Source organism: Marmota flaviventris, chromosome 2 (assembly GCF_047511675.1).
Source record: "Marmota flaviventris isolate mMarFla1 chromosome 2, mMarFla1.hap1, whole genome shotgun sequence".
In the NCBI taxonomy this organism is placed as follows: Eukaryota; Metazoa; Chordata; class Mammalia; order Rodentia; family Sciuridae; genus Marmota; species Marmota flaviventris.
The window spans coordinates 181,149,609-181,162,978 of NC_092499.1; the positions used below are offsets into that span (position 1 = coordinate 181,149,609).

General features: G+C 43.3%; 1 protein-coding gene across 7 annotated transcripts in view; it reads left to right on the forward strand.

The window, feature by feature from the left end:
• The first annotated feature begins 295 nt into the window (after positions 1-295).
• The window catches only part of Cep250 (centrosomal protein 250), a 47,169-nt gene continuing 34,094 nt past the window's right edge, over positions 296-13,370 (forward strand). Inside the window, exons 1-9 of one of the 7 annotated variants that reach the window (XM_071608876.1) lie at positions 321-391; positions 511-665; positions 1,059-1,154; positions 9,242-9,549; positions 10,658-10,714; positions 11,636-11,718; positions 11,919-12,084; positions 12,785-12,891; positions 13,109-13,360. In XM_071608876.1, coding sequence (XP_071464977.1) covers positions 9,364-9,549; positions 10,658-10,714; positions 11,636-11,718; positions 11,919-12,084; positions 12,785-12,891; positions 13,109-13,360 — 851 coding nt within the window. In that variant the 5' untranslated portion in view covers positions 321-391; positions 511-665; positions 1,059-1,154; positions 9,242-9,363. Of the gene's footprint in view, positions 397-431; positions 666-1,058; positions 1,155-9,241; positions 9,550-10,657; positions 10,715-11,635; positions 11,719-11,913; positions 12,085-12,784; positions 12,892-13,108; positions 13,361-13,370 lie in introns of those variants that run through there. The other 6 variants (XM_027945165.2, XM_071608877.1, XM_071608878.1 and 3 more) reach the window with 6 other exon arrangements.

Sequence of the window (13,370 nt, forward strand, 5' to 3'; positions counted from 1 at the left end):
TTATTACGCATGCGCGTTATGTAACGCCGAAGCCAACAGGGGGATAATTGAGGCAAGATTTTTCTGTTCTTGAAATGTCCTTTGCTGTAATCCAAAAGCTCTGGCTGTCTCTATTTCTGGCAAGGGATCCTATGTCTCCATATAACCCCCACTTTCCTTCTGGATGTCTCGAGTAAGCCTGACGCCAGTACCCAACATGGTGGAGATCCGCCCCCGGCGCTGTCGGCCTATAGGCGCGCTACACTGTGGGGCGGGCCCTCCCAAAGGGCGGGAGTTTGGGGGCGGGGTTTGAGCGCGAGCCCGGAGGGCTCCCGCCCCGGCCCGGCCTCTCGGCGGCTGCGGCCGCTGCTTTGCTGAGCAGCGCTCCAGGAATCTGCCGGAGCTGATCGCGGTGAGGTGGGGCTCAGGGGCAGGCGGGAGGTGCCCGGGTTAACGGTCCGAGGCCCAGGGACCGGCCCGCCTGGGGCGCCCGCGGGAATCCCGTTTGGACAGCGGCCTCCCGTTTCCCAGGAGGACCCGAGGCCCAGAGAGGGACTGGAATTTGTCCTAGGGCCCCTGGGCTGCCCATCTCAGCTTCCTGCTGCCGGCACCACTCTGGGCTCCAGTACGCGCAGAAAGTACTTCCAACCTTGGTATCCAACCGCCGGCAACCCCGGGCTGTGCGGGTACGCACTGTGCTCTCCCGCCCATCTCCCTGCGTCCCCGGGCTTTGCACGTGATCTGTCCGAAAGCCCAGTCCCACCCACCGCCCTGGCGCGCGACCCTGGAACTCTGTTCTTCGGGACCCAACTCAATAGCAGTTCTTTGAAGACTTCCCCAGCCGTCTTCGCCAGGCGCAGCTAACCTCGCTTTGTGGCTTTTTGTGCATTTTCACAAATCGCTTTTTCTGCCTTTTCACACTTTGAGCTCGGTCTTTGGACGTTATGCTTTGCCTTTTTGGTCTCTATATTCAAGGATCTTGCACATGATGATGATAAAAGCTAATATTTACCGAGTAGTCGCAAAGTGTCAGATTTTCCTAAATGCATTACATGTAAAGGTCTATTTAATCTTCACAGAGACCTAGAGGTGTGTTTCGTATCTTCACATTTTGCATTTGAAGAAACTGAGGCACTCACGGATGGAGTAATATTCCTGAGTCTCACAACTAATAAGTGAGTAGAGCTGGAAACTGTCCCCAGGGCATGTGATAACTTTACTCCATTGCCTTTGACTATTGAATTGATTTTCATATTAGCCCCTTGAGTTATGAAGGCCAGGATTATGATTCCCATTTTACTGACACGTCTTTGAAAGAAGAATTGATGTTCTCAAATTGATAGAATGAGTTCATGACAAAACCAAGGATAAAACTGGGGTTGTCCTTGTATAACTATATTCTGTCCATCATATTCTACCTTTTATTGCTCTTTTTTTCCTCAGAAAGCTGCAGGCGAAGATGTCATTATTTCACACCCTTTAAGAAATGACCCTTAGAATTGTAGCTTCCTAGTCTGTAAGTTAGGAGGCAGGTAATGTAATGGAGAGTGCATACAATTTGAAATCAATTAGATTGGTGTTCAGTCTCTGCTTTGCCACTGACCAGTTATGTCCTTTTTTTTTTTTTTTGAGCCTTAGTTTTCTTTCTCTCTCTCTCTAACCAGGGATTTAATCCAGGGGTGCTTTACCACTGAGCTACATCCCCAGCCCTTTTAATTTTTTATTTTGGGACAGGGTCTTGAGGTCTTGCTAAATTGCTGAAGCTGACTTTGAACTTGCAGTCCTGCCTCAACCTTCCAAGTCCCTGGGATCACATGAGCCAGGACTCCTGCCCACTGAACCTTAGTTTTCTTGTTTATAAAATGAGGACCATAATCTCATCTTTAAGTTGTTGTTGTACCAGGGGTTGGACCCAAGGGCAAGTAACCATTGATCCACATCCCCAGCCCTTTTTATTTTTTATTTTGAGACAATCTCACTAGGTTGCTTACAGACTCACTAAATTGCCGAGGCTGGCTTTGAACTTGTCTCAGCCTCCCGAGCTGCTGGAATGATAAGTGTGTATCACCTTGCATGGCTATGAGAGGGTTTGTTTTTTTTTTTTAATTAATGAAGATTGCAAGTTATTATTATGAAAGTAAAGTGCTGTACAAACTGTATAAGCTCTGAGTTTTGCTTTTAGAGTGGCAATAGAACTGTCAGCATTTTGTAAGGTTATGAAGGATAATGTAGATCATGTTACCTAATGTTGTGATATCAGTCAGTTGAATATCTAATGGGCACCTGTTACATTCCAGGCATTATTTTAGGAGCTGAGAGCACAAGCATCCAATAAAATAATGTTTTGTACTGGTAGAATTTACATTCTGGTAGGTTATTATATAATAATAATTAGACAAGGACAAATAAGTAAATAGTAAGGTGAGTAGAAATACCAGCATGTGTGGAGGAGTGATGGTATTTTATATGGTTAAGGAACCACTTACTGAGCAATGACACTTGAACAGAGACCTAGGTGAAGGTGGTAAGGATGCAAATCGTGAAGATAACTAGGGAAGAGGCCATGAAATGGGTTGGGTTTGGTGTGTTCCAAGCATGCACAGCAGGGAGACCAGTGTGGTTGGAGGGTTGGGAACAAAGGGGAAAGGAATAGAAAGTAGAATTAAAACAAATGGGTCTGGGATCAAATAATTATGATCCTGAAGACCATTTTGAGGATTTTGGTAGAGAGTTCTGAGTGGCATCATCTGTTATATTTTAAAAGGATTATGACTACTCTGTTGAGAAATAATAAAATTTAGGAGGTAACACTACCATCTAGAAATCTTTTGTAGTAATCCAGATGTATTAGTTATCAGTTGTGTGCAATAAACTACCCCAAAAGTAAGCAGTTTAAAATAATAGTAATTTATTGTCTCTCACATTTCTTGAGAATCAAAAATCCTAGTGTGGATTAGCTGGCTGTTTCTGGCTTAGGATCTCTAGGCTGCAGTCAGACTGACAACTTGAGCTGCAGTGATTTGAAGGCTTCAGCGGGGGCTGGAAGATGTGCTTCCAAGAAGGCTCACTCACAGCACTTTTGGCAGAAGGCCCAATTCCTTACCTCTGGGCCTCTTCACAGGTGCCTTTGTATCCTCAGTTCAGAATAGTTGGCTTCCCCCAGAGAGACTGATCAGAGACAGAGAGAAAGACAGTAAGCAAACAAGGAGCCATAGTACCATGTATGACCTTGTCTCAGAAATCATTTCTACTTCAGTCCAGCCCACACTCAAGGGAAGCAAATTAAGCGTTACCTCTTGAGGGAAAAGTGTCAAAGAGTTTGTAGGCATGTCTCAAAGCCATCACACCAGGTTAAAGAGTGGCTTGGCTCAGGATGGTGGCAGTGGGGGTCTGGTATGAACAGCAGAATTTGCCAATGTGGAGGTTATAGGGCATGGCCGGGTGGAATAAGTCTGACTGTAAGGCTTTTGACTTGAGCAGTAGAAGTATGGCAGTGCCATTTACTAAAGTAGGGAAGATTGGAGCAGCAGCAGTTTACTTTTGGAGTAAATTGAGATAGATGCCTACTAGACATCTACTTGGAGAAGTTAAATAGATGTTTGATTATGGTATAGCAGGACAGAGTTCCAGAGGAAGGTGTGGGCTAGAGATGTAACCCTGAGGGTTATGGGTGTGTAGGTGCTATTTGAAGCTGTGCAACAGGATGCAATTTTCCTAGGAAATAAATGTAGGAGAAGAGGCCTGAGCCCTGGGCCCCCAATATTCAGATATCATGGAGATAAAGAGGGGCCAGCAACAAAGATTGAGTGGGAGAGACCATAAGTGAGAAGAGAACACAGGAACATCCCACATGTGTGACTTATATAAGGAGTTTCATGCTAACTCCCCGCACCTCCACAAGAAGCAGAAATGGAGCTAGATGCAGTGGTGCACACCTGTAATTCCACTGACTCAGGAAGCTGAGGTAGGAGGATTGTGAGTTTAAAGCCAGCTTCAGCAGCTTAGTGCAGCGCTAAGCAACTCAGACCCTGTCTCTAAATAAGATACAAAAAATGGCTGGGGATGTGGCTCAGTGGTTAAGCATTCCTGGGTTCAGTCCCTGGTACCAAAAAAAAGAAAAGAAAAAGAAGCAGCAGCAGCAGCAGAAATGGTGTCTGTACACAAAATGTCTCTATAGTGTTTTTACTCAGGAAATAAGATGTGTCCTTAAGTGCCTTTTCTTTTTTGCCATAAATGCCGAATTATATTTAATAATGCCAATCTGGTTCTTAGTCCTTGTAGTATTTATACCTCTACTCCAAGTTTAGGTGGAGTTGTTCCTCTTTTAAACTTTATTTAAAGACTCCTTTTAGAATATGTTGGATGAGAGCAGACTAAATACATTATTCATATCATTATTCTGCTACCTTCTACCTTAAGTTCACAGGCGGCTCTTGGTCTTGAGTTTGCTGCCCTTCTCAATCTGATTCTTTTTGTTTTTTTTTTAATATATATTTTTTTAGTTGTTGATAGACCTTTATTTTATTTATTTATATGTGGTGCTGAGAATCGAACCCAGTGTCTCACACATGCCAGGCAAGTGCGTTACCGCGGAGCCACAGCCCTAGCCCTCAATCTGATTCTTGACAAAAGCGGGAAGTAGGTCCTGCTATTTCTGTACAACAGTGGCAGACTTGAATTCCTGAGTATTTATGGGATAAACTAATGCATAAAGAAAGTGAATCTGTTCCCTTTTCCTGCAGTAATAATAAATCCTATTCAGAGGCTTACAGTTTACAGGCTTCCTGGATGTTTGAATGCAATCTAATCTGTTACCATTTGCCAGCTACTGACCTTTTCCTTTTCTGGGGGACATGGAAACCTACCTTTCCTTTTGAGCTCTGCTAGTGTATCTAAAGTGTTAATAAAAGGGTGCTGAGCTATCTCCAGGAAGTTCAGAACTAAGTCTCAATTTTAGAAAGTTCCCTGATGTGATTTTTCTGTCCCTTCCTTTTTATTCTGATTTTAGTGAATTTCAGATTTACAATTTTTTGTTTGTTTTTTGTTTGGTACCAGGGATTGAATCCAGAGGTACCTTACCACTGAGCCACATCCCCAACCCTTTTTATTTTTTATTTTGAGACAGGGTCTTACTTAGTTGCTTAGTGCTTCACTAAGTTGCTGAGGCTGGCCTTGAACATGTGATCCTTCTACTTCATACTCTCAAATCATTGTGATTGCAGGTGTGTGCCACCAAACCTGGCCTTTGTTTGTTTGTTTGTTTTAATCATAACACTTCAAGTCCTTTTTTAAAATGAACTTTATTTATTTATTTTTTGGGGGGGGTTCCAGGGATTGAACTCAGGGGCCCTCAATCACTGAGCCACATCCCAGCCACATTTTGTATTTTTTTTAGAGGCAGGGTCTCACTGAGTTTCTTAGCACCTCAGTGTGGCTGAGGCTGGCTTTGAACTCGCCATCTCCTGTCTCAGCCTCTGGGATTACAAGCATGCGCCACCACGCCCAACTGAGCTTTATTTTTTAGAGCAATTTTAGATTTATGGAAAAATTGCATAGTACACAGGGTTTCTATTTACCCAGTTTCTGCTGTTAGTGATATCTACATTATTATGGTATATTTGCTATACTTTTCAATCATTTTTTTTAGATAAGTGGATATATAAACAAAATATGAGTAAATAAACTTATTTCATCTTTATAAACCTGTTTCCTTATCTGTAAAAAAAGAGGGTTATACTAAACTTTTAAATAGCACTACAATTTTTAATTATCTGCAATTTTATATTTTTTAAATTATTTTATTTCTTTGTTGAAATATTACTGATATTATCTTCCCAAATAATGTTTGCATGTTACTGGCAACCTTATCCTAAAAGAGGATTAAATGAGAATTCTTGGAACTGTGACAAGGCTGTATATAGAGACATTAGGTTGAACTACAGGAAAGTGCCATTTCTGTAGGTTAAAAAATAAGGAGCAAATATCAGCAGTGTCCTATGGTTCAATCTGGTAATTTGGGATAGAGATTCAAAGGAGGGTAAGGGAGCCTTTGGTCCACTGAAGCTGCATGTGGAAAAGCCTGGCTCAACCCTCGAAGTATTAGGAGAGAAAAGGCACTTCAGTTCCTTTGAAGCAACTCAGATCTGCTCTTATTGTTGGTAGAGTGTTGGCAGAAATCCTGGGGTAAGCGAGCAGTTTTCTGGAAGGTCTGCCTCCATCCAGCAGAGAGGGATTGCACTCCATCAAACTCTGAAGAGCCAGCACTTCCTGGTGCAATGGTTAGTTGGTTTTGCAGCCCTGGTGGAAAGGAAGGGCAGAAAAGGAAGATGTTTGTAATTTGGGGAAGGCTGAATTACTTCCGCCTGGGTTATTGGTACCACCAGACCTTCACTGGTGCCACTCTACTGTCACTACTTTATTTATTTCTACTTTTGTCCTTTTTTTTGAACTGGAGATTAAACCCAGGGCTTTGCAAATGCAAGGCAGGTGCTTTGCCACTGAGTTATATCCCAGCCCTCACTGTTTTATTCTTAACTGCCCAGGAAAAGTTCTGAAGACTAAGGTGACTTCAGTTGTTCAGGATAAATTAGTAAACTGAGTTTTTCTCTATAACTCTAAGAAAAACAATAGCACGAGTACAATGATAAATGAGAACTGAAATCTGTTGTCAGTGTGAGGCAGAGAATAGTCATGGGACAGAGGAACTTTGGTGAACCAGAGAGTATATGCCTTATCCAAAGGGGACAGGCACTATTCAATTGCAACTTGGGTCATTTTATTGTGGGAATGTGGCTCAAAGGTCATTGTACTCTAATTTTCCAAAAGAGCCAGAAATAAGGGTTTTTGTTTTTCTAATATTTTTAGTAATAGATAGACAAAATACTTTTAATTTGTTTATTTTTGTATGTGGTACTAAGAATCAAACCCAGTGCCTTATACATGCAAGGCAAGTGCTCCACCACTGAGCTACAACCCTAGCCCAGTAATAACAGTTTTTAGTGTGTATTCCCCTAATTATAAATGTTGAAACCTAACTTGAATTTTTAAAAAATCATTGTATGTAGCTGGGCAGGGCAGTGACACACCTGATATCCCAACTACTTGGGTGGCCGAGGCAGGAGGATCACAAGTTCAAGGCCAGCCTCAACAATTTAGCAAGACCTTGTCTCAAAAAACAAAATAAAAAGGGTAAAGTGATAGCCTAGCTATCATTAGAGACCCTGGTTTTAATCCTTAGTGCTACCACCAAAAAAAAAAAAAAAAAAAAAAAAAAAATCATTGTGTGGTCCACACACAGTGATTGAAAAGAGCCAGCAAACCCCACTGATCTGCAATACCTGGCCTATGGTTTAGATCTGTTGGAGATCTGTGATATATTCTTACATATTTCTTTCTTTTTTTTTTTTTTTTGTGGTGCGTAGGGATTGAACCCAGGGCCTTATGCATGTGAGACAAGCACTCTACTGACTGAGCTATATCCCTAGCCCCTCACATATTTCTTTATTATGCATTGTTGACAACTTACAGACAACTAAAATGATTTAGACAACTTCTGCCTTTGAGGGACTCACAGATTAGAAGGTAGATAAATAATGAAGATAAAATGTAATTAATCTGAACATTAGAATATATATTCTAGAATATATATGTATTTGAGAGAGTGAGTGAGTGTGTATGTGTGTATAGCTATGAAAGTGGTAACTTCCTTCTGGGAGCATATGATAGGAGGTGGCATTTGAGCCAGAATGTAAAAGATCTGCAGTTTGGTGCATGAAAGCATTTGCAGCCCCTAAAACCTCTAGTGTATGTAAATGCTAGATTTTCATTTGCTGGAAATACAGATACTCCTTAACCCTGCTGATGGGAGTCTTAGGGTTAATAACATGAAGGAACTCCCTGATCTCTCCTACACAGGTTGTAGAATAATTGTCAGTTTTAGAGACTTAAGAAATTCAGAGGTCATAGAGCTGGATGCCCTCATTTTTGTACAAGGGGACTGAAAGGAAAGTGGCACGCCTGAGGTCATAGCCCCCCATAATTTTTCTTTGCTACAATGCCTCCCCTCTCTTGGGTATATCCAAAGGTCACTCTTAGACTGGCTGCCTCTGCCTGCAGGTGGCCCATTGCCCAGGTAGGTGAGAATGGTTTACTATCCTGGTGCAACTGTTTTTTTGTTTTGTTTTATTTTTTCTCTCTCTCTTCATTATTGGGGTTTGAACCCATGGTGCTTTACCACCAAGCTGCTTTCCCACCAAGCTGCTTTCCCAGCACATCCCCTGCATTTTTTTGAGATAGGGTCTTACTAAATTGCCTAGGCTGGACTTGAACTTGTGATCCTCCTGCCTCAGCCTCCTGATTTGCTGGGATAATAGGCATGTACTGTCTCACCCAGCCCACCCTTCTCTTTCTCTTTGGATCCCTTACCTGAAACATCAGCAACCCCTTTTCTTTGTCAGGGAGTCAGCTGTGTGACCTGGTACAAGTTGCTTGATCTTTCTAATCCTCCGTTTCTTCATCCATGTATAAAGAGCTAGAATAGCACATATGGTGAAGGGAGGTAGGAAGGTCTCAGAAGATTTCAAGATTCTTACATAGACACAATGACATAATGCATTTAAAACGCTAAAGCAACTGACCTGAATGATGATGATTCACATAATTCACAGCCCCCCAAGCTAGGTGAAATGCCTTCTTTTTTTTTTTTTTTTTTTCTCCATGCTAACCTGCACTCTTGTTGCATATGCTTCATTTTGTTGTAATTATTTGTGTCTGTTTCCCTTGCCAAACTAACAGCACGTTCAGTAATTCCTTCAACAAATGTCTTCATGGCTATGGTAGATATGAGGGATGCAGTGGTAAACCAGGAGCCCTTGGTTTCGTCAGAGTTTCCAAAGGCATGCCAGGAAATGGTATTCCTGTGAGCTTGTCTCATGATCCATTAAATTTGGGGAATGATCCTCATCAGAACCCCATCTTAGAGATTAGGATCTGTCTTAAATTTTTTTTTTTTTTTTTTTAATGGAGTCTTGCTATGTTGGCCAAACTGGCCTTGAACTCCTGGACTCAAACAATCCTCCCATCTCAACCTCCCAAGTAGCTGGGATTATAAGTGCTTACCATTTTTCCTGGATCTATCTTATTATGTTAGAGGTTCTGAGGAGTCCTGTAGTAGAGGAACCTGTTTACTTTGTCCAACCAAGTTTTGCCATATACAAGTTTGTTGAATAAATTTGGGTCATCTGGACTGTTCTTTCCATTTCAGTTGTGCTTTGGTCTCCAGCTCAAGAAGAAGTAGAAGTGGTACAGAAATGGTTAGAGAACCCTGCAGGGAGCAAACAGCCTCTGGATGCATAGGGACCTGTGGACTTGCTGTCTGATGCCCCCATGGAGACAGGAAGCACCAGGTTGAACGACATGAAGCCCCAGTCTCTGCAGCTGGTGCTGGAGGAGCAAGTGCTGGCTCTTCAGCAGCAGATGGCGGAGAACCAGGAAGTCTCCTGGCGGAAATTGAAGAGCTTCCAGGAGGCACAGCAAAGGCAAGCTGCCCTTGTGAGGAAGCTGCAGGCCAAGGTGAGCAGGGTAGCAGCTGGAAGAGGTAGAGCCAGGTGCGGGGGGATGGCTCACACCTAGCTTGGTGAGCTGAGGATCTGCATTGTTCAGCTTTCAAATATAGTTTCTTTGATCCTCACTACTACTTGACAAGGTCTGGATTGTGTCCCTTTTAAAAATGAATTTCACACAGAGGCACATGCCTGTAATCCCAGCAGCTTGGGAGGCTGAGGCAGGAGGATTGCAAGATCAAAGCCAGTTCAGCAACAGCAAGGTAATAAGAAACTCAGTGAAACCCTGTCTCTAAATAAAATATAAAATAGGACTGGGGATGTGGCTCAGTGGTTAAGCACTCCTCGGTTCAATCCCTGGTACAATAAATACATAAGGAAGCTGGGCATGGTGGTTCATACCTGTAATCCCAGCTAGTTGGGAGGATGAGATAGGAATATCACAAGTTTGAGGCCAGCCTAGGCAACTTAATAAGGTCATATCTCAAAATGAAAAATAAAAAGAGCTGGAGGTGTAACTCAGTGGTAGATCACCCCTGGGTTCAATCCCCAGTACCAGGAGACAAAAAAGGTGACATTTACAAGGGTTAAATTAGTTGCCCAGGGGCTGGGGTTGTTCCTCAGTGGTAGAGCACTTGCCTAGCATGTGTGAGGCCCTGGGTTCGATCCTCAGCTCCACATAAAGATAAATAAATAAAATAAAGGTATTGTGTTTATCTACAACTAAAAAAAAAATTTTTTTTAATTAGTTGCTCAGGAGCTGGGGATATATAGCTCAGTTGGTAGAGTGCTTGCCTCGCATATACAAGGCCCTGAGTTCTATCCCCAGCACCACACACACACACACACAAAATTAGTTGTCCAGGCTTGTTCTTGTCTAGAGCTGAGATTTGACCCTAAGATTTATGGTTTTGTTTTTCTGATGTAAGAGGCATATTGAAAATATTCTTTTTATATCCAAATAGATAAATAGAAACTTTAAGATGTCACGGCCTTATCCCACCATCACCACCCAGTTCTCCTGTTCACTGCAGGTTGCCCAAATTATGAGGGAACTTTGGTTTGGGGTTTTTGTACCAGTTGTGTCCATTGCCTAGAGTGTGTTGTCTTTGCCTTAGGTTTTGCAGTACCGGAGCTGGTGCCAAGAACTGGAGAAGCGACTGGAAGCCACTGGAGTAAGTGAGGCTAAGTTCCATGTTCCCCTTGAGCCCTCAGTAAATGTACTTGTTAGGCTTTATTTTCTGAGGGTGGCCGGGATATGATAAGGGGTGTATGCTAGAAGTCTCTCTTCAGCCTCTGAAAGTTCTGTCAACAGCAATCTTCCTTGGACCTTGCTATGGCTGGTCTATGAGAGTCCATCCCTTGGTTTTCTAAGGACCAATGCAATATCAGGGGACTTAGCCCAGTGGGCGAGTGGAACTAGAGGGAGGAAATGCATCCTTTATCCAGCAGGTGTCATTGTTTCTCTGTGGTAGGAGAGGTGTTCCTCTGAGACCTACAACGCGTGTCTACTCTAGAGGGATCTATTTGTATCTTGGCTGGGCAGAATTGGCTTTGAAAGACCCATTTGTCTTAGTTCCAGCTCCCTCAGGCACCTGATCACATTCTCCTCAGAAAAGTTCTGTTGCAGGAAGGAAAGAACCAAAACATATTGACTACCTTCTTTGCAGGTAGGGCAAAGATTGTGGTATAATTATGTCACTTAGTCCACAAAAGAACTTTCTCAGAAGAGTGATATTACTTTCATTTTGTAGCTGAAGACACTGTAGCACCAAGAAGTTAAGTGACTTTACAAGGTCCAAAAATTATTATAGTAAAAATCAAGGCCATTAGTGAACAATAATCTTATGCTTCTTAGGTTCAAGGTTCTTTTTAAAACCAAATGCCATCTTTCAGAGGAGGTTATTGGTTCATTTTTGGAAAGAGGGATGCAGTGGATTTGTTTCCAGGACATAGTGATTGAGAAAAGAAAGGAAATTGCTATCGCGGGAGAAAGAATAAAAAGAAAGTGTGCTGCTATGGAAAGAGGCCTCAGGGAATTGGCTTGAGTGATGTTCTCTTTGGAAGTGAATAAGGCTTGTTTCTGTCTGGCAAAGGGGCCGATTCCTCCGCCTTGGGAAAGTGTGGAAGAGCCAAACCTGGAACAGCTGCTAATCCGATTGGACGAGGAGCAACAGAGGTGATGGACCCCATATTTTCTGACCTGAGTGTTTGGCCAGTGGGTGGAGAAGTCTGATGAAAAAACAGTCCTGAGGGCTAATATGGATTAGAACCATCCTGGCAATGGAAAATTCCAGTCATTGTCATCTCACTCTCAAGAGGTCTAAGGGGTGGCACAGACCTTTATTTTGCATTTGCTCTTTCCCCTCCCCAGTGCAGGTGTGAGAGTCTAGCAGAAGTGAATACTCAGCTTCGACTACACATGGAAAAAGCTGATGTGGTGAATAAAGCCCTTCGGGAAGACATGGAAAAATTGACAGTGGACTGGAGTCGGGCCCGGGATGAGCTAATAAGGAAGGAGAGCCAGTGGCGGATGGAGCAGGAGGTAGGAAGGACAGAGAGCAGAACTGAGAGAAGAGGGCTGTGCATACTGAGTGCTGCCCTGGTCAGTGCTGGAAAGGATTAACTTCAGAAAATGGATGGAAACTGTTGTCATTAAAGCCTCTGACTATCCTTACCCATGCAGACGGCTTTGCCCATGCTAGCCAGGCCTGTGCTAGCAGCTCTGCTCTGTTAGGCTTTCTTAGTTCTGCGTTACCTACCTAGTCTAGGTCTTGCTGGTGGCATGATACTCAAAGCACTCTCTTCTTGCAGAAGTGACTAGCTTTGATTTCAAATGGATCTGAAGGTTTACTGGTCCCCTTCAGCTGGAGATCTGCATAGCTAGATGCCGTGAAGGTGGTTACGAAGTTGCATGGAAAAGAAAAGACAGTTAGAGATCCTGAAGAATTTTCAGGTTCCAGCTAAAGGAAACCAATGTTTCTTGAGCCCTTGCTGTATGCAAGGTGACTTACATATGTTAGATCACTTACTTCTCCTTATAAGTTTATGATAATAGCCCCCATCTAAGCAGCCACTGCATCTCCTTTTCTAATCTAGCTGAGGGAAAGACTGTTTACCATCCGATGTCGTTTGTCCTTAAAGTCCCTTCTTTCACCCTAGTAGTCAGGAGTAATTCAAGACTCTTATACTGGCAAAAGATAGTACTCTGCCCTTGGGTATGACCCAGGTTTCTGAACACACAGTTCTTCAAGGGCTATCTGAAGGGGGAACATGGTCGCCTTCTCAATCTATGGCGGGAGGTAGTGACCTTCCGACGCCACTTCCTGGAAATGAAGTCAGCAACTGACAGGTCAGTGTGGGAATAAGAAGGGAGGAGGTTTGCCCCTATTGATTCTGAACTTAAGGCAGTGGGCTGCTGTAGAAGGGGAATCAGGTGGAGATGGGGGGGTGCTATTGTTCATTTCAGGTGATTTTTTTCACATACCTGCCCCTCAGGCTTATTGGGCCTGATCTCCAAGTTCCCTTGGTTCCTATTGGAGTCTGCTCTTTTCCTTGCTTGTACTCAGAGATCTGACAGAGCTAAAGGCTGAACACGCGAGGCTTTCAGGGTCCCTGCTGACCTGTTGTCTACGCTTGACCGTGGGAACACAGTCTCGGGAATCCAGTAGATCTGGGAGAACGGACAAGAGTGAGCCACCCCAGCTGCTGCTCCTACTAGCCAAGACTCAGGAGCTAGAGAAGGAAGCCCATGAGAAGAGCCAGGAGTTAATACAACTCAAGAGCCAAGGGGATCTGGAGAAAGCTGAACTTCAGGATCGGTGAGATGGC